The sequence below is a fragment of the Scylla paramamosain genome, chromosome 25 (assembly GCF_035594125.1).
Source record: "Scylla paramamosain isolate STU-SP2022 chromosome 25, ASM3559412v1, whole genome shotgun sequence".
Lineage (NCBI taxonomy): Eukaryota > Metazoa > Arthropoda > Malacostraca > Decapoda > Portunidae > Scylla > Scylla paramamosain.
Window position 1 is genome coordinate 2,535,001 of NC_087175.1, and position 27,500 is coordinate 2,562,500.

The 27,500-nt window shown below is 39.5% G+C and overlaps 1 protein-coding gene and 1 long non-coding RNA gene across 2 annotated transcripts in view; one reads left to right on the forward strand and one right to left on the reverse strand.

Annotated features, from left to right (window-relative positions):
• LOC135113087 (uncharacterized) overlaps window positions 1-27,500 on the forward strand; it is a 143,328-nt gene that overhangs the window by 8,879 nt on the left and 106,949 nt on the right. The window lies entirely within an intron of this gene.
• LOC135113086 (uncharacterized) overlaps window positions 5,594-27,500 on the reverse strand; it is a 122,909-nt gene continuing 101,002 nt past the window's right edge. Inside the window, exons 5-7 of the mRNA XM_064028112.1 lie at window positions 22,727-22,859; window positions 11,297-11,424; window positions 5,594-5,700 (exon numbers count right to left, since the gene is read on the reverse strand). Of these exons, the coding sequence (XP_063884182.1) occupies window positions 11,388-11,424; window positions 22,727-22,859 (170 nt within the window). The 3' untranslated portion in view covers window positions 5,594-5,700; window positions 11,297-11,387. The remainder of the gene's footprint in view (window positions 5,701-11,296; window positions 11,425-22,726; window positions 22,860-27,500) is intronic.

The window sequence follows — 27,500 nt, forward strand, 5'->3', positions numbered from 1 at the left end:
GTGTGTGTGTGTGTGTGTGTGTGTGTGTGTGTGTGTGTGTGTGTGTGTGTGTGTTCGTTAATTGGAGGTGTACAGGCAGGTGAGAGTAGTACACACTTTCCAGAGATTTTTTTTTTTCCCTCTGCACAAGTATTTTTTTCCCCTTTTTCCCCTCTCTCGTTTATTTTTTCCTTTTTTTTTCATTCCTAGTAAACAGATTTTTTACTCTTCGTGAATTCAATAAAAAAGAAAGTCACTTGAATTTTCTACTACTACTACTACTACTACTACTACTATTACTACTACTACTACTACTACTACTACTACTACTACTACTACTACTACTACTACTACTACTACTACTACTACTACTACTACTACTACCACCACTACCACTACCATCTCCACCACCACCACTACCACTACCCCTAAATGAAAAAAAAAAAAAAACTCTGGAAGCGAATGAGTAAACATGACAAAAAAAAAGAATGAATGAATGAATGATCTAATGAATGAATGAATGAATGAGTGAATGAATGAATGAGTGAAAAATGAATGAGATGAACACACCACCAAAAGACATTTCATAGGTGCAGTACAAAACAGAGTGAGTGAGTGAGTGAGTGAGTGAGTGAGTGAGTGAGTGAGTGAGAGGGAGTGAGTGAGTGAGTGAGGGGTGGATTAAGTTAGTAGAGGGGAATGAGAGAGAGGGGCGAGTGCTGTTGCTTTCACTGTCATCATCAGCATCATCATCGTCAGCAACAGCAATAGAGATAGGCTCACTCCCTGGCCGCTGCTGCCGTCTGTGGGATAAAAGAGAGAGATTAAAGATTAGAGATATTTCAATTAGAAAACGATTATATGAGAGAGAGAAGGACAGAGACAAGAAGAAAAAATATTGATTGGTAAACAGAGAGAGAGAGAGAGAGAGAGAGAGAGAGAGAGAGAGAGAGAGAGAGAGAGAGAGAGAGGGGGGGAAAAGAAAAAAATAAAAAGCTGAAAAAAAGGAAAGAGGAGAAAAAGGATAATAAGGAAAGAAAAGGAGAAAATGGAAATAGGAAAGTAATAATTAAAGATGAAGAGAAAGACGTGAAAAGGAGAAAACAAAATAAAAGATAAGGGAAGAAAGAAGAAAGAAAAGAAAACAAACAAAAAAACAAAAGGGAGAAAAAATAATCCGTTGATAAAAATATACGTAGTTTAAGAGAGAGAGAGAGAGAGAGAGAGAGAGAGAGAGAGAGAGAGAGAGAGAGAGAGAGAGAGAGAGAGAGAGAGAGAGAGAGAGAGAGAGAGAGATTAAAGATTAAAGCTAACTCACAAATTACGTCTATAATAATGATGCTAATGTTATAGTCATGATAATTACTTGTGTGTCAGAGAGGAAAAAAAAGTAGATATCAGAGCGAGGAGTGAGCGAGGGGAAAAATGAAAGATTAAAGAAAATGAGATAGTGAGCGAGGAGTCTCTCTCTCTTTCTTTTTTACGATGAGGTGAGATAATTGCAGGTGTAATGTGTTTATAATGACAGTGTGAGAGATAATGAGGTATGATTCTCTCTCTCTCTCTCTCTCTCTCTCTCTCTCTCTCTCTCTCTCTCTCTCTCTCTCTCTCTCTCTCTCTCTCTCTCTCTCTCTCTCTCTCTCTACTCCCCTTTGCTCTAATGAAACAAGCACTCGGTTTTCACTCACTCACTTTATTCTCTCTCTCTCTCTCTCTCTCTCTCTCTCTCTCTCTCTCTCTCTCTCTCTCTCTCTCTCTCTCTCTCTCTCTCTCTCTCATCCCCATCTTCATACACCTTCCAGTTTTCCTTCTTTCCCTCTTCTCCTTCTCCCCTCATTTCTTTCCTTCTCCTTTCCACCTCTCTTACTTTCCCTTCCTTCCCTTTATTTCAGAACTATCCAAATCTCCTTCCTATTCACTCCCCTTCCCCTCTCCCTCTCTCCCGTTTCCCCTCTCCCTCGGTATCTTTGTCTAAGACACATAGAGGGGAAAAAAACACCATTGTCTTGACCTGAAAAATGGCAGCCACATGAAGAGAAGTGTTTTTTCCCCTCTTATTTTCCTCCGTCAGTTTTTCCTCTCATTTTTCCCCTCAGCCTTCTAGTGTCTCCGGTAATGGCCGCTTTTAATGGCGACCTTGTGAATCCTTCCCCTCCTCTCCCCTCTTTTCTGTTTCTTTCTCTTGCCTTTTTTCCCTTCTCCTGTTTCCCTCCCTTACTTCTTTGTCTTTCTTTTGTTTTCTTTTTCTTTTTCCTTTCTTGTGGATAATTATTTTTTTGTACCCATTTCTTCCCCCCCACCTCTCTCTCTCTCTCTCTCTCTCTCTCTCTCTCTCTCTCTCTCTCTCTCTCTCTCTCTCTCTCTCTCTCTCTCTCTCTCTCTCTCTCTCTCCTTTGTTTTTCTTCCGTTTTCTTTCTTCTTATCTTTATTCCGTCTTTATCTCATCTATCCTTATTCCTTTGCTTCTGTTCCAGTATTTTTCCTCTCTTTCCTCTCTCCTTCCATCTTTTTCCCCTTTCCTTTCTTCCATCTCCTCCCTATTCCTTTTCTTATTTTCCTGTTTCCTTTTTTTCCTGTTTCCGTCTTTCCTCTCCTCCTTCCTTTCTCTTTTCCCTCATCTGCTCTTCCTATTCCTTGTCTTCTCTTATCTCCTCTTCCTATCTCTTATTTCCTCTTTCTTAATTAACGCCTGTCTCTTTTTCTCATTCTTCTCCTCTCCTTCCTTTCGTTTTTTTTTATCTACCCTTTATTCTCTAATTTTCTTCCCCTTTTTATTTTCCCTTTTCTTTAATTTTTCTTTTTCTTTTTTCTTTTTCTCTTTTTCCATCATTTCATTTCTTTTTTCCTAATTTTTCCTTTTCTCTTCATTTTTTTCCTTCCAATACTCTTTATCTCGTTTCCTCCACTTCACTCCTTCCGCCCTCTCTTCAAACTCTCTCTCTCTCTCTCTCTCTCTCTCTCTCTCTCTCTCTCTCTCTCTCTCTCTCTCTCTCTCTCTCTCTCTCTCTCTCTCTCTCTCTCTCTCTCTCTCTCTCTCTCTCCCTCCCTCCCTTTTGTTTATTTATTTTTTCCACCCACACCTTCCTCTCCCTACACCCTTCCCCACCTCCTCCCTTTCCTCCCCACCTCCCCAATTCCCTCATTAGCTTAACCTCCCTTCATCTTCCTTTCCTCCTTAAGTAACTCTCCCCTCTCCCCTCTCCCCTCTCCCCCTCTCACTCTCCCCTCTTCTGACATTAATTTTAAAAGAGAATGAGAAAAAAATATTTAACGGAAGATATTAAATTTTTTTTATCTTCAATCTTGGTGAATAATTTTGTTTTTTTTATTATTAATCTCTCTTTGAATGTAAATGAGAGAGAGAGAGAGAGAGAGAGAGAGAGAGAGAGAGAGAGAGAGAGAGAGAGAGAGAGAGAGAGAGAGAACGATATACTATTATTGTCATTACTTTCAGAAAAGAAGACAAGGATAAATGAATAGGTAAATAGATAAATAAATAAACAGATAGATAGAGGTAGATAGATAAACAGTTAGAGAGAGAGAGAGAGAGAGAGAGAGAGAGAGAGAGAGAGAGAGTCGTATCCAGCATCTATCGTTTTTTCCTCATTCATCTATCTACTGAAAAGGAAAATAGAAAACGGGATGTGTATGGAAATTGGTTTAGTTACGCATACTTTTCAAAGGAACACTGAAATAAAATGAAAATAAATAAAAAAAAGCTACAGGATACAGAATCCACCAAAAAAATATTATTAATGATCCAAATCTATCCCCATATTTACCAGCCGAAGGGAGGAGAAAGAAAACGGAGCGCGGAAATTGGTTTATTTAAGCGTAATTTAGGGGGATACTCAAAAAAAGCGGCAAGGGACGAAAGAAAACGCGGATCGGGACCCAAAAAGTGTTATTAATGATCGGAATTTAATGTCCCACTACGATATTCTGGGAACGTTGATTCTGTGTAAAAGTGAATTGGCGGAAAAAGGAAAAAAGGGGAAAAAAGTAGATTCCGGAGAGAGAGAGAGAAAGAGAGAGAGAGGGAAAAGCCATGATACTGTATATTGGTGTTTTTTGTTTATTTGTTTGTTTTGCTTGCGTGTTCCTGCTCCTCGTGTGCGGCTGAATGGAAAGGCGAGGGCAGGTTTTGTTGTAGCGGCGGTAGTGATGGTGGTGGTGGTGGTGGTGGTAGTAGTAGTAGTAGTAGTAGTAGTAGTAGTAGTAGTAGTAGTAGTAGTAGTTGCAATAGTGGTTGTGCTTTTGTTGTTCTTGGTGGTGTTGGTGGTAGTGGTGGTGATATAATTATCTTAATTATCATCACCGCAACTACCACAACCAACACTACCACCACCATCACAACCACCATCCTCACGTAACAACCCACGCTCTTTCAAGGACAATCTTAAACAACAACCCACGCTTACTACCACCACCACCACCATCACCATCACTATCATCACAAGGGACTCTCGGCTCACACACACACACACACACACACACACACACACACACACACACACACACACACACACACACACACACAACGGAAACAAAACGCTTCGTGTGATTAATTGAGGGGGAAAAAAAGAGGGGGGGGGGTTGGGTGTTTTGTGTTGCGAGCCAAACGAAATGAAATATATGTTGACAGAAGGGAAACACACACACACACACACACACACACACACACACACACACACACACACACACACACACACACACACACACACACACACACACACACACACACACACACACTAATTGAGAGTAATAGAAGCTGGGAAACTTTGAACTGATGTTATTTGCCGAGGGGAAAAAATAAAAACAGACAATCACACACACACACACACACACACACACACACACACACACACACACACACACACACACACACACACACACACACACACACACACACACACACACTCCAGACGCAACCTAGTGTATGAAAGGGACACGTTAGGAACACAAAGTCGATACCTCTAAGGATAAGCCAACACACAACACACACAACGCAACACATACACACAACACAGGGAAGGAAGTGACGGGGGGGAGGGTGAAGGGAAAAAATATATACATAAGCTTGTCATTGTATTATATAACAAGGAATTTCTCATTTTATTGCACTACGCCACATTACACACACACACACACACACACACACACACACACACACACACACACACACACACACACACACACACACACACACACACACACACACACACGCTTTACATAACTTACTACGCACATTTTCTCTCTACCACACTACAGCACCACACTGCCTCACTTTACCGCAATACTACCACACTTCAACACTAGCACTTTCCATTAAATTCACCGCAGTAACTACCACAGTACACTGACCAAAAACTGCCACTCACTACTTCACGTATACACCACCACCACACTGCCACACTTCCACCACATCACCTCACTTGTACCACACTTAAACACTACCACATCACCACAGTCACCTCTTACTACCACAAATACACACAAAATAATCACAATACCACACTTTCTATCACTTAACCACATCACCACACAGCTACTTACTACCACAAACTCACACCACACCGTCACTACCACACTGTCACCCCGCTACCACACTTACTGGTCTTGGAGAGGGTGGGCAGGTGGTGTGGTTGGCTGTAGGTCACATTGTCTAGTGTGGCCGTCACGTCGCTTCGCCACACGTACTCGTGCAGAGTGGCGCTACACCTGGGGGGGGGGAGGAGGGTTAGTGGCGTGCTTAAGGGTGGCCTGCTGGTGGTACTACTGGTTCTATTAGTATTGCTATTGTTATTTTTACGACCTCGCTTTTGTTGTTGTTGTTTTTGTTGTTGTTTTCGAGGGTTTTGTTGTCCTTGATCTTTGCCACTCATAAAAATACTACTACTACTACTACTACTACTACTACTACTACTACTACTACTACTACTACTACTACTACTACTACTACTATCTCAATACATTAATAAAAAAAATAAAAATATATCATGCTTTCGTTAATCTTTCCGCTGAAAATTGATCAAAATATAAGTAAATACATGTATGATACACGAATGCACATCCTCTGAGTTTTCGAGGGAGTGAAGACGTAAAACTGGCTAAGCGAAATGTCAGGCTCAGGTGAAAATGTTAGAAAGATGAAGTGAAATTAAATACTTGATAGAAAGAATTTAAATACATGGTACAAAAAATATATACATGATAAAAAATAAATAAATAAATATTGTCTAAGTGCAAAAAAGTTGAAATTGCTCCTTAATTCATTGGCTGCTATTTATTTCTGGTATATATTCAACTATTTATTTATTCTTATACCTTATTTCTCTGTCTTTGTTTATTTAATGTCTAAAAATCTATACATTATTTTTTTCTGCTTCTCTTAATTCCAAGCTAGTTTATTCACTTCACTTTCACTTTCACTTCACTCATATACGCACACACTTTTTTCTTATTCATTTATTTCTTTTTATTATTATTATTATTATTATTATTTTATTTATTTATTTATTTATTTTTTCTATTTGCTGGCAAGACAAGATTTAGTGCAAGAGTCAGCACGTTTTCCTCGTCATAATTAATTTCCTGCCAGCTGTTTTACCTGACTCTAATTCACTGTCATGCTCGTGTTTATTACTCTGCCAATTGTACACTTTGTTGTTTATTTATTTATTTTTTATTTATTTATTTTTCTGGTCGATCAAAAGTGTTTTTTTTATCATAGTCGACAAGAACTCGCTGTTATACTCGTGTTGAACCAATTTAATACTTTTTTTTTCATTTTGTATTTTCTTACTTATTTAGCTTATTTGGTTTTATTTTATTTTATTTACTTTTGCTCGATGAAAAGATTATTTTTTGTGTCTCTTTATTCTTATTTTCTAGTAATTTTCTAGTCATTTTCTTGTTTTGTTTCTCACTATTTATCTCTCTCTCTCTTTCTTTCTTTTTTTCTGGTAATGTGTAAATCAACAAGAATAAATACAGTAATTTTGTGACCCCACTTTAGAATCAAGTAATTTTGTAATAAAGTCTTCAGTTAACGCATTTACTGCCAGGACCGTCCATTGTTGATACCCAGATCACCGTAACAAGAACAAAAGAACACAAGAAAATAAGGGAAGCAGCAAGAAGCCAACAGGCCTACACGTGGCAATCCCTGCATGAAACACCCCTATTTATTACCACCAATCATCCCCATCCATAATTTTCTCTAATCTTTTAAAGCTCCCTAATGACTCAGCACTAACAACCTGATTACTGAGTCCATTCCCTTCATCAACCACTCTGAGAACAAATTCCTTCCTATCTCTTTTTCTTTTTTAACCTTATTTTTTCAAGCTTTAACCGATCATTTCTTGTTGTATCCCACTGTCTGCATGCATATACACAGAATAGAGGGCTAAGTTTGTCCCTCGTACGCTACACGGGCTGCTTACTAGAAATTACCAGAAATATAAAAGTAGTTTGACGTGATGAAAAAAAAAGTTGTGTATTAGTAAAGAGATTGATGATCGATGGAAGGAGAGTTGAGAGTGGAAGAGTGAGACTAAGACGACGTGCAGGAGATAAAAGAAGATAGGTAGAATGGATGGAAGATAAGGGATGGAGAGAGAAGAGAGAGTAAATGAGAAGATGTGCTGGTGAGAGTGGGAGAGAGAGAGAGAGAGAGAGAGAGAGAGAGAGAGAGAGAGAGAGAGAGAGAGAGAGAGAGAGAGAGAGAGAGAGAGAAAGAGGATAGGTGAGTGTTAGGTTAAGGGGAGAGGTGTGAGAGATAGTGAGTTGTTTAGCAGTAAGAACATAATAATTAATGGAAGGAGAAGAGGAGAGATGAGGAGAGGAGACGTGAGATTTGTTTAGCAGTAAGAGTTAAAGATGGATGGAGGGGCAGGTGGGAGAGGAGTGAGAGTGAGAAAGATAGTTGTTTAGCAGTTTTAGGTAAGTCTGTGATTGATAAAATACGACACAAGACAACACTGACCTCTAGACTGAAAAAAAAAAAAAGGTGTAGGTACTTTGATGTCTAAATAAAAAAAAATAATAAAAATGAAAAGTGTGATAGATGAGAAAGAGAGGAACAGTGAAGGTAAGATTTGTTTAGCAGTTTTAGATAAGCCTTTGAAACACGACACGAGACTAAAGTGAGCCTCTAAACAGAAAGAAAAAGAAAAAAATGTGATACTTTGATGTCTAAATAAAAATAAAACTACAGTAAATTTAGGCCAAAGTTTTGAATGCACAGTGTTGACCTTTTTAACTCCACGACCCCTAAGACAAAACTGACGCCATCGATGGACACTTGACCTTTAAATGGCAAGGCTTTTAAATCAAATGCCACATGTTTTTAAATTTGAAATGTTCTAGACTTTTAAAGGCGAAATGCCACGGGAGCATTGGCAGGTGTGACGTAAGGTGAGCATTGGCGAGTGTGTTAATAGTGATGTTTGTAATCGGGAGGAAGACGAATATTGTAGGAAAAACTGTGAGTAAAAAAAATAATAATAATGAATAAATAAATTAGATTATCTTTTTATCTTACTTGCAGAAAATAACTGAATATCTTAAATGTAATTGTGTTGTTCTTTTCTTCGTTTTTGATTGGAAAGAAGGTGAAGAATTGATCAAAGGTAATTAGAAGGTCAAAAAAATGAAAATAAAAGTCATGAATATTTTTTATCTCAAATGAAAAAAAAAGTTACAAAAGAGATTTTCGAAATATATTGATTTTTTTTTCTTCACATTTCTTAACAAAAACTTGACGTCAAAAGAAACAAGGAAATTTTTTTTTCTCTTTACATGAGAGAGAATAATTGAGAAGAATCAGATTAGAAAATGAAAAAAAGACGATATTTCTTCTTTTTCTCCTTTCCTACTTTCCTCTTCTTTTCAAAATAATCTTTTCCTCCTCCTCCTCTCCTCCTCCTCCTTCTCCTTTCCATCCTCTCTCTCCCCTTCCTCCTCTTCCTCCTCCTCCTTACACTCACTCCACTAGAAGAAAGAAAATAAATCCAGCTCACATTTATTACTCACTCTATAAAGAATACACATAAATATATATATATAAAAAAAATAATAACTTTTCACTCATAAAAAGATTGAAGCCAAAAAAAAAAGATACAAAAAAATATAAAGAAGGAAAAATTTATAGTCACATTTGCAGTTTTGTTTACACATGATATTATATTTGTATTTCTTTATTTTTATTATTCTTTTTTAACTGCTGCGTTCGTTTTCTTTTTAATGGTGTCGTTTTCTGTGCGTTTTTTTTTTTTTATTTTAGCGCGGACAATTTTATTTGAGTTTTATTGGTAATGATTTCATCTGCTTGTGTTTTTATGTTTGGCGTGACGAGAGAGAGAGAGAGAGAGAGAGAGAGAGAGAGAGAGAGAGAGAGAGAGAGAGAGAGAGAGAGAGAGAGAGAGAGAGAGAGAGAGAGAGAGAGAGAGAGAGAGAGAGAGAGAGAGAGAGAGAGAGAGAGAGAGAGAGAGAGAGAGAGAGAGAGATTTTTCGTCTTCATATTTCTTTATTTTTCTAGTTGACATTTATTGAATATCCTTGATTTCTTTATTTTTTTTTTTACTTTCCCTCTTCCTTCATTTATTACGTATTTACTTTGAATTAAAATAGTTTCATATTTTTCCTTCTTTTCCTTCTTTCATTCGTTCCTCATCTCTCTTCCTCCTTCTTCCTTTCTTTCTTTCTTCCTCCTTCACCTTTTCTCCAGTCATTCACCCTTTCCTTCCTTTTCTTGTCCCTTTTTATCATATTATTATTTCTTCCTTCTTTCCTTCTCCTCTTTCTTTCTTTTTTTCTTTTTTATCTTCCATTTTTCTTTCTTTCCTCTAGCTCTTTTCGTCTCCTTTGTCTTACCTCCCTTGCAATTCTTCTCCCTCCTCCTCCTCCTCCTCCTCCTCCTCCTCCTCCTCCTCCTCCTCCTCCTCTTCCCAACGGACAAACTTTTCGTCCTAAATCAAGAAAACTACGGAATAAAGAGGTAGAGAAAGACACTCTCTCTCTCTCTCTCTCTCTCTCTCTCTCTCTCTCTCTCTCTCTCTCTCTCTCTCTCTCTCTCTCTCTCTCTCTCTCTCTTTGTTATCGCTTTTTTCCATTCTCTCTTGTGGGTCTATTCATTCATTTCTTCTTATCTCTACTTCAATTTTTGCTTCTCCTTCTCTGTATTCCTTTGACATTTTCCTCCTCCTCCTCCTCCTCCTCCTCCTCCTCCTCCTCCTCCTCCTCCTCCTCCTCCTCCTCCTCCTCCTCCTTCCTCTTCCTCCAGCTCTGTTTGTTTTTCTTTTCAAATTCTGTCTTTTCAAGGTTTTGTTTTACACACACACACACACACACACACACACACACACACACACACACACACACACACACACACACACACACACACACACACACACACACACACACACACACACACACACACACACACACACACACACACACACTCTCTCTCTCTCTCTCTCTCTCTCTCTCTCTCTCTCTCTCTCTCTCTCTCTCTCTCTCTCTCTCTCTCTCTCTCTCTCTCTCTCTCTCTCTCTCTCTCTCTCTCTCTCTGCCTACATCCCTTCTCTTTCCCAGCCTCTCTTTTGCGTTTCATACAAGCCTCCTCCTCCTCCTCCTCCTCCTCCTCCTCCTCCTCCTCCTCCTCCTCCTCCTCCTCCTCCTCCTCCTCCTCCTCCTCCTCCTCCTCCTCCTCCTCCTCCTCCTCCTCCTCCTGAACCTCATCCACATTTTTTTAACACTTCCACACTCCACCTATCTCATCTCTCTCTCTCTCTCTCTCTCTCTCTCTCTCTCTCTCTCTCTCTCTCTCTCTCTCTCTCTCTCTCTCTCTCTCTCTCTCTCTCTCTCTCTCTCTCTCTCTCTCTCTCTCCTTCACTTTACCCTCCCCTCTCTCTTATCCTGCCTCTCCTCTCTCATCCCCCCTCACTCTCACTTTACCTTCCTTCTTCCCTCAACCATCTTCTTTTCTTCCTTTTCCCACCTTCTCTTCGCTCGCCACACCCCAATCTTTTTCTTCCTTTTTTTCCCCTCTCTCCTTTCTCTCACCACCTCACAGTCTTTGTTTTTTCTTCCTATTTTTCCCCTCTCCTTTCTTTCATCACCTTCCAATGTTTCTTCTTTTTCTCCCCTTTTTCCTCCCTATCTCTTAAATCTTAAACCTCTTCCGTAATTCATCCTTTCTTTTTCCTCCTCCTTTTTCTTCCTCTTTTTCTTCCACCACCTCACAGTCTTTTCTTTCCTCTCCTTTCCCTAATCCTACACCCTCCTTCCCCCCCAACTTCCGCCATCTTACCTGAGGTCAAGGGTGCCCCCCGCGAAGAGGTGAGGGCGCGCCGTGAGGGAGAGGCCCAAAGTGGAGGTGTGTAGAGGCGGCTTCCCCTCGCTCACCACAGGGTACGTGAGCAGGTGTTCCGGCCCCACCTGTGTTGGGAGAGAGTGAGAGGGAAGAGTGTAAGAGGTGGTGTGAGGGAAAGGAGGAAAATATATTGAGGAAATGAGGATTGATGGGGTGGGGTTTAAGGAAAAAGAGGAGAAGAAAAGAAGGGAGAAAATAAGGGAAGATAAACAAGAAAGATGTGAGGTTTAAGAAGAAAGAGAGGAGAGAGAGAGAAAAAAAAAACTGGGGGGAAGAGAAATGAGAGATTGAAAAGTGGTGAGAGAAAAGAGAAGGGGAAAAGATAAAGAAAAGGAGAAAAATGTGAGATTAAGAGAGAAGAAGAGAGAAGGAGGAAAAGAAGAAAAAATATGAGTAAAAAAGAGGAAGAAGAAAAGAAGAAAGAGATTATGAGATGCTGCGTACATTATAAGAGGAAAAAGGAAAAGAAAAGATGACATAAAGTAGAAGGGAGGAAAAAAATAAAAGGGAGATAAATTAGAAGAGAAGGAAAAAAATATGAAAAATAATATAGGTGATGGGAGTTTATGCTGTAAAGGTAACAGAGGGGAGGAAATAATGGTGTTGAAACGCTATGAATAGGAAAGAGGGGAGAAGAGAAGGGGAAAATAATGGTAGATAAATGTAGGTAAAAAATATAGAGTTAGGATAAGGTTAAATGTCAAAATGGAGGAGAGGGATTAGGTGAGGGGAAGAAGAGGGGAGTGGCAAGGAAGGAAGGGGAAAGCAGGGAAGGGGAAACCATAAGTGTGAGAATACGAGGAAGAGAAAAAGGTATAAGGAAAAGAAATGAAGTGAGGGGAAATGAAAGAAGGAAAGAAGGAAGGAAAGGGAGAAGAGAGAGAGGAAATAAAGTGAGGAAGGGGAGGTAAATTGAAAGATTGTAAGGGAAAGAAGGAATAGAAGAGGAAGAAATGAAGAAGAGAGGAAAATAAAAAAAGTGGAAAGGAGGAAGGAGAGAAGAGGAGAAAGTGAACGAGAGAAAAAAAACAAATTTGATGGGAAAGAATGAGAGAAGAGAAAGGGAACAAAAAATCTGAAGAGAAAGGAAGGAAGAAGAGAAAAGTGAAAAAATGAAGAAGAGAGGAAAAAGAAAACATTTGGAGAGAAAAGAAGAAAGAAGAGAAGGAAAAACAAATGATGAACGGGAAAAGAAGGAAACTATGTAGAGGCCATGAGGTGGAAAAAAAGGGGTAAGAGAGAGAGAGAGAGAGAGAGAGAGAGAGAGAGAGAGAGAGAGAGAGAGAGAGAGAGAGAGAGAGAGAGAGAGAGAGAGAGAGAGAGGGAGAGGGAGATTAAAGATGACATTACCTAAAATATTACAGTGAATTCAAAAGAGAAACGAAACACGATTCACATTCATTGAAAGTTTGTGAATAATATGAATGTAAATATTGTGTTGCTGCGCCATTGTTGTTGTTGTTGTTGCTGCTACTATTGTTATTATTATTATTATTATTATTATTATTATTATTATTATTATTATTATTATTATTATTATTATTATTGTTATTATTGTTGTTGTTGTTGTTGTTGTTGTTGTTGTTGTTGTTGTTGTTGTTGTTGTTGTTGTTACTACTGCTACTACTACTACTACTACTACTACTACTACTACTATTACTACTACTACTACTACTACTACTACTACTATTAGTAGTAGTAATAGGTGTTTAAGAAATGAGATAATAATGATAATAATAATAATAATAATAATAATAATAATAATAATAATAATAATAATGATAAAGAAAAAAGTTAAAACAAGGATAGAAACACACACACACACACACACACACACACACACACACACACACACACACACACACACACACACACACACACACACACACACACACAGAGAGAGAGAGAGAGAGAGAGAGAGAGAGAGAGAGAGAGAGAGAGAGAGAGAGAGAGAGAGAGAGAGAGAGAGAGAGAGAGAGAGAATAAGTAAAATTTCTTGCGTTAATTATGAACAACTAAAAATGTATGTGTGTGCGTGCGTGTGTAATGGCGGAAGTGGGAAGAAGAGGAAGAGGAGGAGAACACGATTAATAAAAAAGAGAAATCCCTCAACATGAACAGGAAAATGAGAAAAATATTGATAAAAGAAGGACATAAAGAAGATAAATTATGAGGAGAAGAAGGAAGTGGAGGAAGCGGAGAAAGATGAGGAGGAAGACAAGGAGAGATGGAAGAGGAGGAAGAAGAGGAGGAGGAGGAGGAGGAATTGAATATATGAAGGAAGGGAGGAGAGATATAGAAGAGGAAGAGAGGAATGAACTTAGTGTATGAATGAATAAAGATGATAAAAAAAGAAGCAAATAGAAATATATGGAAGGAAAATAAGGAGATGAAGAAAATGAATAAAACAAGGAATAAATAAAGGAATAAATAAAGGAAGACAAGAAAATAGAAATAAATGAAAGGTAAATAACTACGAAGGAATGAAATAAAAAAAAGGGGAAGTAAATAAAAAGAATGAAAGTGAGTGCATGAAGAGATTGAATAAAACAAGGAATAAATAAACGAAAACTAAGAAAATCTACATAAATGAGAGAGAAATGTGAAAATAAAGCAATGAATTAATAAAGAATAGAGGAATAACTTAAAGAAACAAATGAATACGAATAAAATAAATAGATAAACAGATAACAAGGCGAAAAAATAAATTACACACAAAAGAAAAAGAATAACAGATAATAATAACAAAAATACAAAAAGGAATCAATTAAATAATGAGGAAAGGAACAAAAAAGTAAAGGAATTAAGTACAGGGGCAAAGGAAGGCCTATGATTGGTGCGTCTGGCAGGATCATTTACCGCACCTTCTTCCCCATTGGTTGAAAAATCCAGGTGTTAATGTTCTTATTAAGAGAATGGAGTGCGTGAGAAATGTGGCTAAAGGGTTAAGTCTCTCTCTCTCTCTCTCTCTCTCTCTCTCTCTCTCTCTCTCTCTCTCTCTCTCTCTCTCTCTCTCTCTCTCTCTCTCTCTCTCTCTCTCTCTCTCTCTCTCTAGCAAAGTGGTCCCACGGAGATATAACTTTTCTTGCTATTGATGATTCTAATAACTTGAAAACTCCTCCTCCCTCCTCCTCTTCCTCCTCCTCCTCCTCCTCCTCCTCCTCCTCCTCCTCCTCCTCCTCCTCCTCCTCCTCCTCCTCCTCCTCCTCCTCCTCCTCCTCCTCCTCCTCCTACTCCTCCTCCTCTTCCTCCTTCATAGCCATTTTCCAAAGTTTATCGATGCATTCTCTCTCTGACTTAATTTGTGCTTCGCCTTTGAAAGAAAACGGGAGGAGGGCGTGTGTTGGGGTCGTTTAGGTGTACTTTTCAAGTTGGCTGCTTGGTTCTCTCTCTCTCTCTCTCTCTCTCTCTCTCTCTCTCTCTCTCTCTCTCTCTCTCTCTCTCTCTCTCTCTCTTGTTTTCATTTCTTTTCTTTTTTTCATTTTTTTCTGTTACAATGTCAGATTTTTTGTTCCTTTTTTGGATTTTTGTCTTTTCTTTTTTTTTTTTTCTCTCAGTATGATCTTATCCTATCTCTTCGTCTTTCATCTCCTTTGCTTCACCCTCATTTCCTTTCATCCCCTCTTCCCTCCTCCTCACTTCCTCTGCTTTTCATTCTTTTCATCTCCTCTCTTCTTCTTTCCTATCATCTCTTTTCCTCTCCTCTCCTTGTTTCTCTCTTCTCCTCTTCTATTCTATCCAATCGTATTCTGATATGTTGTCTTCTCTCCTATTTTCTCCTGTCCTCTTTTCTCCTGTCCTCTCCTCTCTTCTTCTCCCCTCTCTTCTTCTCCCCTCTCTTCTCTTCTCTCTTCTCCTCTCCTCTCCTCTCCTCTCCTCTCGTCCTCCATTCCCTAAACTCATCCCAAACATATATACTCCAACAACTCACACACACACACACACACACACACACACACACACACACACACACACACACACACACACACACACACACACACACACACACACACACACACACACACACACACACACACATCATAAACACCATTTCCCGCGCGAGTACATGCCGTTTTCTCTCATTTAACCATTTCGTCAACGTCCATCTCCCCTCTCCCCATTTTTCTCCCCTCACCCATTCCTGCCTGGCTTATGTACTGGCCTGGGGTGGGCTGGGGTGGGTTGGTCCCGTAGAGACTTGTGTATATGTGTGTGTGTGTGTGTGTGTGTGTGTGTGTGTGTGTGTGTGTTTTGGAGGGATAAGGGAGAGGGGGAAAGGTAGATGGGCAGGATGGGTAGATTAGAGAGAGAGAGAGAGAGAGAGAGAGAGAGAGAGAGAGAGAGAGAGAGAGAGAGAGAGGGAGAGGGAATTGCATACAAGCTTTTTCACATAATAGAAGCCACGTTCAATATCAATTCACTTGGATAAATTGATTATTAAAACTTTATGTTGTTACTTATTGTCGTGCGTGTTGCTAAATTTGTGTTGCTGTGATGTGGTGGTGGTGGTGATGGTGGTGGTGGTGGTGGTGGTGGTGGTCGTGGTGGTGGTGAAGTGAGAAATGATGGTGATATAGGTAAGGTTAAGTTAGGTTAGGTTAAGTTACGTAAGGTTAGGTTAGGTTAGATTAGGTTAAGTTAGGTTAGGTTAGGTTAGGTTAGGTTAGATTAGGTTAGGTGAGTTTAGGTTAGATTAGGTTACGTAAGGTTAGGTTACGTTAGGTTAGGTTAGATGAGATTAGGTTAGGTTAGGTTACGTGAGATTAGCTTAGGTTAGATAGGTTAAGTTAGGTTAGGTTAGGTTAGGTTAGGTTAGATAAGGCAAGGGAAAGGAAGATAGGATAGGGCGAAGTAAAATCAGGTTAGATTATATTAAGTGAAATTAGTGAAGGTCAAATAAGGCAAGGCAACGTTAGGTTAGGTATGTTAGGTAAGGTTAGGTTAGGTTAGGGTAAGATACGGCTCCATTAAACTACAGGAATAAAAGACGCTGGTGATAGAAACTCAATACATATGTGTGTGTGTGTGTGTGTGTGTGTGTGTGTGTGTGTGTGTGTGTGAATGTACGTGTATATATGTACGCATGTATGTACGTATAGGTGTAATGAGGCCGTGTGCTGCAGAGGTGAGAGTGAAAAATGGTGATGGATGGCAGCGGCGCCTGTAATGGTGTGCGTCCTTGATTGAAACGTTATATATTCCACACACACACACACACACACACACACACACACACACACACACACACACACACACACACACACACACACACACACACACACACACACACACACACACACACACACACACACACACACACACACACACTCCCTACTCAACACATCCTCTCCTCTCCCCTCTCCACTTCCCATTCCTCTCTCCAAACGTACTCTCTCCACTCCTCTGCCTATCACTCTCTCCCCACTCTCTCTCTCTCTCTCTCTCTCTCTCTCTCTCTCTCTCTCTCTCTCTCTCTCTCTCTCTCTCTCTCTCTCTCTCTCTCTCTCTGCCACTCTCCATATTCTTGTTCGTCTTCCTAACATTCCCCCCACTTTTCCTCTCCCCAACCTTCTCTCACCTCCTCCTCCTCCTCTTCTCAATACACTCCCCTCTCTTCCTCCTCCTCCTCCTCCTCTCCCCAACACATTCTCCTGTTTCCTCCCCATCCTCCTCCTCCTCCTCCTCCTCTTCTAACATTACTCCCACTCCTCTTCCTCTCCTTCCACTCCTCCACCTCCTCCTCCTCCTCCTCCTCCTCCTCCTCCTCCTCCTCCTCCTCCTCCTCCTCCTCCTCCTCCTCCTCCTCCTCCTCTCCCTTCCCCAACAAACACTTCCCTCTAGCTCTCTCCCCACTCCTCTCCCCTTCCTTCTCCTCCCCCTCTCCTCTCCCCTTCTACCTCCTCCCCTCTTCTTCCCCCTCCCCTTCCCCCTCCCTCCTTCCCCTCCTCCACCTGATGCGTCTGCTTCCTCTCATTACCGTTGCTATTACTGCTGTTTGTTGTTGTTGTTGTTGTTGTTGTTGTTGTTGTTGTTGTTTGGTGGTGGTGGTGGTGGTGGTGATCAATATCATCAGGATTCTGTTTCTTTTTTCTTTTTTTTTTAATTCAATTTGTTTTTGGAAATTGAGTGTTATGAGTTATGTTCAGAGAGAGAGAGAGAGAGAGAGAGAGAGAGAGAGAGAGAGAGAGAGAGAGAGAGAGAGAGAGAGAGAGAGAGAGAGAGACTACAAAGCATTCTATTTCCGTGTATTTAAGCTACAGGATTAGAGTAACAAAGGTTTGGAAGGTTTTCAGCAGAGAGAGAGAGAGAGAGAGAGAGAGAGAGAGAGAGAGAGAGAGAGAGAGAGAGAGAGAGAGAGAGAGAGAGAGAGAGAGAGAGAGGCAAATATCTCTCCAAATGCCAGTCGTACCGATTTATGTCTATCGTTAAAAGAGAGAGAGAGAGAGAGAGAGAGAGAGAGAGAGAGAGAGAGAGAGAGAGAGAGAGAGAGAGAGAGAGAGAGAGAGAGAGAGCTATTTCACTTTGGCCCAAAAAATGTCCCATAATTATCATGACCTTTTGAACACACCTGTTTTTTTTTCCAGTCAACTTAATTTGTTTGTTTATTTGTTTGTTTATTGATATTGATTTAACGATTTTTCCATCCCTTTTGTTTGTGTGTTTGTTTGTTTGTTTGTACGCAGCATTCATTGGTATTTGCCTTCTGAATGACTGCTTGTGTGTGTGTGTGTGTGTGTGTGTGTGTGTGTGTGTGTGTGTGTGTGTGTGTGTGTGTGTGTGTGTGTGTGTGTGTGCGTGCGTGCGTGCTTAATCTTTCAAATCCATCATTGTCCTTTTAACAGTTGAGTGTCTAGAAATGAGGAGGAGGATGAGAAGAAGGAGAAGGAGGAGGAGGAGACGAAGGAGAAGGAGGAGGAGGAGGAGGAGGAAGTGGAGGAAAGAAGAGAAGGAGAAAAACTAGGAATAGAAGAAGAGGGAGCAAGAAAAAGAGAAGCAGGAGGAGATAGGTGAAGAGGAGAAGGAGGAAGAGAAAGAAGAGAAGAAAGAGAAGGACGAAGAGGAAAAGAAGAAGATAAGTAGAAGGAGGAGAAAAAGAGAATTGCAAGCTACAAGCGAATAAAAACAAAAGAAAAAAAAAACAAACTTTGGAAGCAAAAACAGCTGGAGATGAAGGAAGAGGCGGAAGAAGAAGAAGAAGACGAGGAAGAGGAAGAAGAGGAGGAGGAGGAGGAGGAGGAGGAGGACGCTATACATAGAAACAAGCTTAAGTTGAGCAAGAGGAAAGGGTATTTTTAAAAAGCAGGAAACATTACGAAATTGAGGCGCGGAAAAGGAGAAGCTTATTAAACTGATCAGCTGGAGAGAAAGTAAAGGTGAGATTGAGAGGGAGAGCTTTAAAAAGGGCATGTTTGGAGGTGGAGGAAGAGGTGGAGGAAGAGGAAAATGCAAGTGGAAGAACTGAATGAGAGGTACAGTGGATGAATTTCCTGTAAAAAAAAAAAAAAATGGGGTGAATGTGAAAGCGAGGGAGAGAAAAGCTGAAAAGTGAGAGTGGGGAGCTTGAAGTAGATGAATATTGAGTGAGAGGGAGGTGAGTCGGGTATGAAAGGGGGGACTAAGTGATTGAAAGTGAGAGGGGCATTGAAAAGAAGTGAGTTAGTGGGAGAGAATATTGAGAGGGCGTTGAGAGTGAGTGAGTGAGTAAACTAATGGAGTTTTGAGTGGGTGAGTGTGTTGGCCAGGAAAATGATGGGATATTGAAAAGGAAAGGTGAGTAAATGAAGGAATGAGTGAGTGAGAGATTGAGTGAGTGAGTGAGAGAGAGAGAGAGACATGAAAGAAAGCCAGCCATTGAAAGATAGTGAATAAGCAAGTAAAAAAAAAAGTATCATGACATTGAGAAAGAATTAAAGATAGCGAGAAAGTGAGAGAGAGAGAGAGAGAGAGAGAGAGAGAGAGAGAGAGAGAGAGAGAGAGAGAGAGAGAGAGAGAGAGAGAGAGAGAGAGAGAGAAATAAGTACGACAGTATGAATGAATGAGTGAATGAATGAGAAAATGAGTAAGAAAAAAATAAGTGACAGGAGTACATGAGTTTATGAATATGTGAGTGAGAAACGAATTTAACACTGAAAGGACGATGTAAGTGGATAAGTGGATGAGTGAGTGAGTGAGTGAGTGGACCAGTGAAGGGTGAGTAAGTGCTGTGTTGACCTGAGTGCATTGCGTGTGTTGCGTGGGTTACACAGACATTCATTGTGGTGTTGTGTTAAGTGAAGGAGTCCCGGTGTTGGCAGCAGTAATGAAGGGACAGTGTTACCAGACCCGGCACTGATGCATGGCTACCTAACACACACACACACACACACACACACACACGGGTAGTAAATTTGTGAAGGGGTCTGGTGATGGGAGGGGAGGGGAGGGGAGGGGAGGGGAGTGGAGGGGGAAGGGTGTTGCTGTTTGGTGTAAACTGTTTATTGCCAAACTAGTTTCTCAATTTGAAGTGATTGGGTTGTGGTAACTGAGTGTGGTGATATTGTTAGTGCTAGGGTTGTTGTTGTTGTTGTTGTTGTTGTTATTATTATTATTATTTTTATTATTATTATTATTATTATTATTATTATTATTATTATTATTATTATTATTATTACTATTGTTGTTGTTGTTGTTGTTGTTGTTATTGATCTTATTTTTTTGTCGTGTTTATATCTTTCTTTCTTTTATTTTTCTTTCTCCCTTTCTTTCTTTCTCTCTTTTTGTCTTAGTTGTGGCAGCACTGAAAAGTTTTTTTTATTATTGTTTAATATTTCTTTATTTATTAATTTATTCATCCCTTCATTCCTCCTTTCTCTAATTCCTTCCCACATTTTTTTCTTTTTGCTTAGTTATTCTTTTATTTATATTCCTCATACACCTTTATCTTTGTCTCGTTTTCTTTCTTTCCTTCTCTTTCTTCCTTTCTTTCTTTTTCTTTTTACATGTCTTTATTTACTATTTTTTTTTTTATTGCCTTGCTTCATCAGTTGTTTTATTCAATTATCCTTCTCTTGTTCTTTGTTTCTTCCTGCTTCTTAATTTTCCTTATATTTCATTAACTCAATTATCTGTTTTTCCCTTTCTTCATTATCTCCTTAATTCAATTTTTGTCTCCCATTCTTTTCTCTTCTTCCTTGTTGCATTTTTCTCTTCCTTATTTATTCATTTCTTTTTATCCTTCTTTTTTTTTTTCTTTGGCTCTTTTCCATCATTCTTTTATTTACCCTTTCCTCTTCCATTTTGTCTTCCCTGCTTTTTCCACCATGATTCTCTCTCTCTCTCTCTCTCTCTCTCTCTCTCTCTCTCTCTCTCTCTCTCTCTCTCTCTCTCTCTCTCTCTCTCTCTCTCTCTCTCTCTCTGTATCTCATTTTCTTCTTCATCATCATTATCAACTTTTCTTTCCTGTTTCTTTCCCTTTTTCCTCATTTTTTTCCTCGTGTGCCAATTTCATCATCATTATCAAGTTTTTCTCTTCCTTTCTTTCAACCAGTATTTTGTTCTTCCTCTTCCTCCTCCTCCTCTTCGTTGTTGTTCTTGCTGTTGTTCCTTCTTTTTCTTCTTTTTCTTTACACATTCTCCTTTATTACATTTACCTTCATCTACATTTCAGTTTTCGGGTTTCTCTCTATTCCCATTTTTATTCATTTTCTCTCTCTGCATTTCGTTTCTTTCTCATTCCCTTCCATTTATTTGAAAGGGAATTTGCATTCTCTCTCCTTATTGTTATCGTTGTGTTTGTCCATCTCTCTCTCTCTCTCTCTCTCTCTCTCTCTCTCTCTCTCTCTCTCTCTCTCTCTCTCTCTCTCTCTCTCTCTCTCTCTCTCTCTCTCTCTCTCGGTTCATTTTCTTTTTTTCTTTTTTTCTTTAATGATTCCTTTGTGTGTGTGTGTGTGTGTGTGTGTGTGTGTGTGTGTGTGTGTGTGTGTGTGTGTGTGTGTGGTTTGTTATTATCATATGTTATTTATTTATTTATTTTTCTTTTATCTGTATTTACTTATTTGTTTTTATCTTCATATTTTTTTTTTAAAATTTATATATTGATGAGTTTCTTTCTTATCGGTTCTTTCTTCTTCTTCTTCTTCTTCTTCTTCTTCTTCTTCTTCTTCTTCTTCTTCTTCTTCTTCTTCTTTCCATGTCTTTATTTATTCAGCCTTCCCTTCTTGCTCTCATTCGTTCGCTAATTTGTGTAATTCGTAAGGGAAACTTTCCTATCTATTATTATTTGAGTCCTTAATTACATTTCTAGTTACATAAAATTACATATAGGAAATTACATTATTACTCGTATATTTTTCATTACATTGGTTTTTGTTTGTATGTAACTGCTCCTTACCTGCCCATTTTTTCCGATTACATATATCATTACTTAACTGTTAATTACATACCCATTACCCGTTAAATAATTACACTATTACTTAAATTACACATCTGTTACCAATTACACACCCGTATATCCATTTCTATCTACTGCATATTTAGTAATTATTATTTTCCATTACTTATTAATCTAATATTACTAATTACATGCATTATTATTATCATCTAGTACCTTTTAACTAAACATCCGTACACACCTGTTACATCTCTCAATTACATGTTTATTTATTGTAATTACATAACCATTACACACTGATCACCCATTACACATTGATTACCCCTCCCATTACCCATCTCTCCCCATCAATTTTTCCCATTAATTCTTGTACCTAATTCTCATTTATATTTAATTCCCCTACCCTGTAATAATCAAGGAATCTAATTATCCAAATGACGACCACACATTTTTCCCCTCTTCTCTTTTTTTCCCCTGTATTTTTTCCCTACCTATTTCCTTCCCCTCTGTGTGATTTGCTTGATTTGTTTGTTTGGCGGTGGTGGTGGTGGTGGTGGTGGTGGTGGTGGTGGTGGTGACAAACAAGGGCTGTCTAATTACTGGCTTTTGTCTGTGTGTGTGTGTGTGTGTGTGTGTGTGTGTGTGTGTGTGTGTGTGTGTGTGTTGGGAGAGTGATGGCGGAATGTACTGTAGTTGCATGTTCTCTCTCTCTCTCTCTCTCTCTCTCTCTCTCTCTCTCTCTCTCTCTCTCTCTCTCTCTCTCTCTCTCTCTCTCTCTCTCTCTCTCTCTCCCCGAAAATCACCAATATTTTGAAGGACTGAAGCAAGAGAGAGAGAGAGAGAGAGAGAGAGAGAGAGAGAGAGAGAGAGAGAGACAGACAAAGAGAACCACCAAACAAACATATCACTTACGTCACCACCACCACCACCACCTCCTCCTCCTCTTCCTCCTCCTCCTCCTCCTCCTCCTCCTCCTCCTCCTGACACCTCACACTCACCTGGCGTCCGTTGATTGCCCAGGTGAGGGCGGCGGGGGGCGGGAGCGGCTGGAGGTGCAGTTGAGGGCAATTGTCTCCCCGTCCCTGTAGTTTGGCTCGAGTCCTGTGATTCGTGGAGGCTCGTCTGGCGTGTCTGCGGGGGACCAATTAGAGACCAAGGGTAGTTAACGGTCTTTAAGGGGGATTAGAGGTGAAATTGTGGTTTTTAATGGTTGTTTTGTATGTTTGAGTGTTAGCTAAAGGTTGTTAAGTGTTGAATTGCTGTTGTTGAGTGATTTGATTGTGATTTAAAGGTTGTTAGGTGTAAATGAGAGTTGTTAAGTGTGATTAGGGTCGTTTAGAGTGATTAGAGGTCATGCTACGGTGTTTAAGAGTCGTATTAAATGGTGTTAGGTTGTTAACTATTGATTGTTATCTTAAGGGGATTGTTCTAAGGGTAGTTAAGGTATTTTTTTTCGTTAATTAGAGGTGTTTAAGGATCATTAAAGATGTAGTTAAGATCGTTAATGGATGTCCTAAGTGGGGAATGGTGTTAGATTCTTGTAAATGTTGTAATGTATTAAAGGGTTGGGAAGACTTTGAAAGTGGATGTGTTTGTGTGTGTGTGTGTGTGTGTGTGTGTGTGTGTGTGTGTGTGAGTTTGTGTGTTGTGTGTTGTGTTGCAGGGGTTGTTTCAGAGTGTCCGAGAGTTGCATTAGTGTTGTTAGTGAGCCTGTGAGGGTAATTAATGGTTAAGTGGTGTTTGGTGGCGAGTGTGGTCATGGGGCAAAGGATATCCACTTTGTTGTTTAATTTAGTGTTGTAGGTCATTTTGAAGTTGTTGTTAGTGGTTGTTTAAAAGATTGTCATGTTTTTTACTCGTCAGGAATATTGATTTGTTTTTATCTTGTTTTTTTGTTTATTTTTTGTTTATTTGTTTATTTGTCTATTTATTCATTCTTATCTCCCTGTGCCAGTTTATTTACTTCCTTATTTATCATTATGTGTCTTTCTGTCTCTATTAATTTATTTATCGCGTCCTGCTTCTCTTCACTATACTGTATTTATTCATTCATCTCTTTCTTTATGCACTCATTCATTCGTTAATTACGGTCGTTCATGTATGTGCAACCCTTTGTGTATTTTTTACACAGTCTTCTGTATTACGTTTACCTTTACCAAAAAAAAAAAAAAAACATAAATAAAACATTAATTACCATCTATCAACGAAGAAAATAAATAAATAAACATACAATTCTGATCCGAAGAAATCACATTAACTATTATCCTTTAACGAACAAAATAAGTAAACACCAATAACACGCTTACAAAGTTCACTCCAGAACATAAATAAGAACAACAGCGAGAGTCTGCCACTCGTGTCACCGATAGCGAGTGACGCAAGTGGAGGGTTGAGTGTCCTTAGGCGCTGAAGAATCGTCAGTGGTTGGAGCCTCGTGTCATTACAGGTCACTTTAGAGTCGTTAGGCGTGCACACAGCGTCCTTGGGGCTTAATGAAGGTCACGCTGGTTGATCAAGGTTAATTAGTGTCACCTGAGAATCATTTGAGGTAATTTGAAGGCTACCTGTCTGTGCATCTACGCCTTAGGAAAGTTTAAAGGGGATGAAGAGGGCAGGAAACTGTGCCATGCCTCACTTCTGCTCGCCTTACTACTGCTGAATTTCTGATGTTGAGTTAGCTAATCCAGGAGCGAGGCAGCATCTTCACTCCTTTGGCACGCCTTCATCTTGTTGCTGCAGACTTTACTAATGACTAATCTACTAATGCAAGAGTTAATCAATACACATTTTCACCCTTCATCTTGCCCACTCGCCAGCTCACTCCGTACTTCACCTTGCTAATACTAACTTCAATAATACAAGAGTTATTCAATACATGTTTCCACGCCCTTCATCTTGCCCACTCGCCAACTCTCCTTACTTCACCTTGTTAATAATAAATTCAGTAATACAAGAGTTAGTGAGCTTGGTAATCTTGCTTCATCAGCTGGCAACCTCTACGTGTCATCGCTGTTTGGTCCTCCTTACTTGTGTTATTACCTGATGCTCGTACAACTGTTTTATTTTCGCTTCCTCATCTGCTTCACTGTTAACTTTTCCTTGTCACTGTTCTGCTGTCACTGTTGATGCTAGGTATTGTAATGCAAGATAACAGTCAACATTCTTAAGCTTCCTACTCATTACTGATGCTCGTTCAAGTGTTTATTTTGACTCGTTCATCTGATGCACTGGTTAACTTTTCCTCGTCACTGTTCTGCTGTCACTGTTGATGCTAGGTTATGCAAGATATATATAACAGTCAACATTCTTAAGCTTCCTAGTCATTACTGATAACGATAATTAGTATATATTTTCACTCCCTCATTTGATCCACTGGCTAACTTTTCCACATCGTTGTTCTGGTCTCACTGTCGATCCCAGACATTATATTACAAGATTACATAACAATCAACATTCTTACTACTTCGTGTTCATTGGTAAACTGTTTCATTCCTGTCCGCCTCACCAGTGCGACATTTAATAATATAAGAATTAGCACAGTTTCACTCCCTCATCTTTTCGAACGGCAAAATTCCTCCCTCATCCTTCCTCTCCCCGTCTTACTGATGCTAAACTTTTATAATACGTGAGTTAGCAAGCATCCTCCAACGGCAGTCTTTCATCCTCCTTTTGTCCACCTTATTAATGCAAGAGTCATCCGGTATCTTTTCTCTTTCATCTTACACGATCTTAAGGACTCAATGCATTACTCTTACGTTCCTTCCTCTTACGACTTTCCAGGAACTAAACTGTCCAGTCTGTTTAATCTTTGTTTGGTTTGATGAAGAGGGTGCATAGATATATATATGTATATTTTTTTTTCTTAACCAGGAGAAAGATTAATAAGTCTCCCCTTCTATTTAATGAGAGTTAATTGTCAGGTGGGATGATAAAAGTAAAGATTATTATATATGCTTTGCTTGATTAGCTGGCTTCAGAGAGAGAGAGAGAGAGAGAGAGAGAGAGAGAGAGAGAGAGAGAGAGAGAGAGAGAGAGAGAGAGAGAGAGAGAGAGAGAGAGAGAGCATGGCATCTCACTGAATCTTTTAAATCTAAGGTCATACAACATTCTAGGTCACTTCATGGGGTGTCATTAACTTAGGGTCAGGTAGATGAGGTCATGCACATACACACGAAGGAAACAAGGTCACACTAAATGGGAGGTCACCGTGTCGCGAAATTTTAAGGTAATTTTTGTGTGTGATTTCCTGCGCTTTCGAGAGAGAGAGAGAGAGAGAGAGAGAGAGAGAGAGAGAGAGAGAGAGAGAGAGAGAGAGGTGCATACAGGGTCATACACAAATTACTGTAAGGGCCAACACAGACAAGGGAAGAGAAGGTGAACAAAACATATGGGTCGTTTTCTTTTTGCTTCACACTATACACGGGGCAGGAAAGAAAACGGGAAGAAAAAAAGTAAAGGAGTGTGAGAGGCAAGAGGGGAAAAAAGGAAAAAAAGGGAAATTGAGTAAGTGACACTATATTTTCCCTTTGTGTGTGTGTGTGTGTGTGTGTGTGTGTGTGTGTGTGTGTGTGTGTGTGTGTGTGTGTGTGTTATGATAGGTAAAGATAAAGGGAAAAATGATAGAGAAATAGAGAGGAAGACTTTTTTTTCCCTTTTTTGATCAGTAAGTAAGAGTATAAGAGGAAAAAAAAAGTAGATTAGAGGAAAAGGAGGAATTTGATCGTATGAAGGAAAAAAGGGAGAAATAAGAAGGAATAAAGGAAAGTGGTGCTTATAATTGGGAAAATATGAGGAAATAGGAAAGGTGTGGAACAGATTTGGTGGAAAACAAGCAAGAATAATTAGGAAACCTTTATGGAAAAAAGGAAAATAGTAAGAAAATAGGAAAATATCAAGGAAAAATTGAGAAAACAGTAAGAAAAGTTGAGAAAACTAGAAAATAGGAAAACTAAGGAAAACTGGGAAATATAGGAAAATAGTAAGAATAATTTGGGAATCAGTAAGAAAATTTGGGAAACGAAGAAAATTTGAAAAAAAAACCAGTATGAAAGACGAAATACTAATAAAAAAATAATTCTTTCTTCATTTGAGATTTCATACGAGAGAAAAAAAAAACATGGATTCTTTTTCTCACCTATTCTATCTACTACTACTACTACTACTACTACTACTACTACTACTACTACTACTACTACTACTACTACTACTACTACTACTACTACAGGTACAATTCACAACATTAACATCAGGAACAGGTATGACCCATTGCTTCCACTACTTCCACCTTGGCTCGTGATTGGTGGGCAGGTGGGCGGGGGAGGGCGTGATGGGTGGCGAGGGGCGAGGGAAGCTGGCCAGACAACCCATTAATTTGTCCCCAGCTTACTATGATAACGATAAGGGCAACAGCAGCAGCAGGTAATGGCCAGGAAAGTGATGGGAGTGTACGTGTTGCTATTACTGCTGCTGTTACTGCTGATATTACTGCTACTATTCCTGCTATTAATACTGCTGCTGCTGCTCATGAGTCTCCTGTTGTATTTGGTTGCTGATTTATCGTGAACACATTAAGGGTAGTGATAAAAGCATACTACTACTACTACTACTACTACTACTACTACTACTACTACTACTACTACTACTACTACTACTACTACTACTACTACTACTACTACTACAAAAGCAGAAATGATAGTCCAAATACAGTGAGCACACACACACACACACACACACACACACACACACACACACACACACACACACACACACACA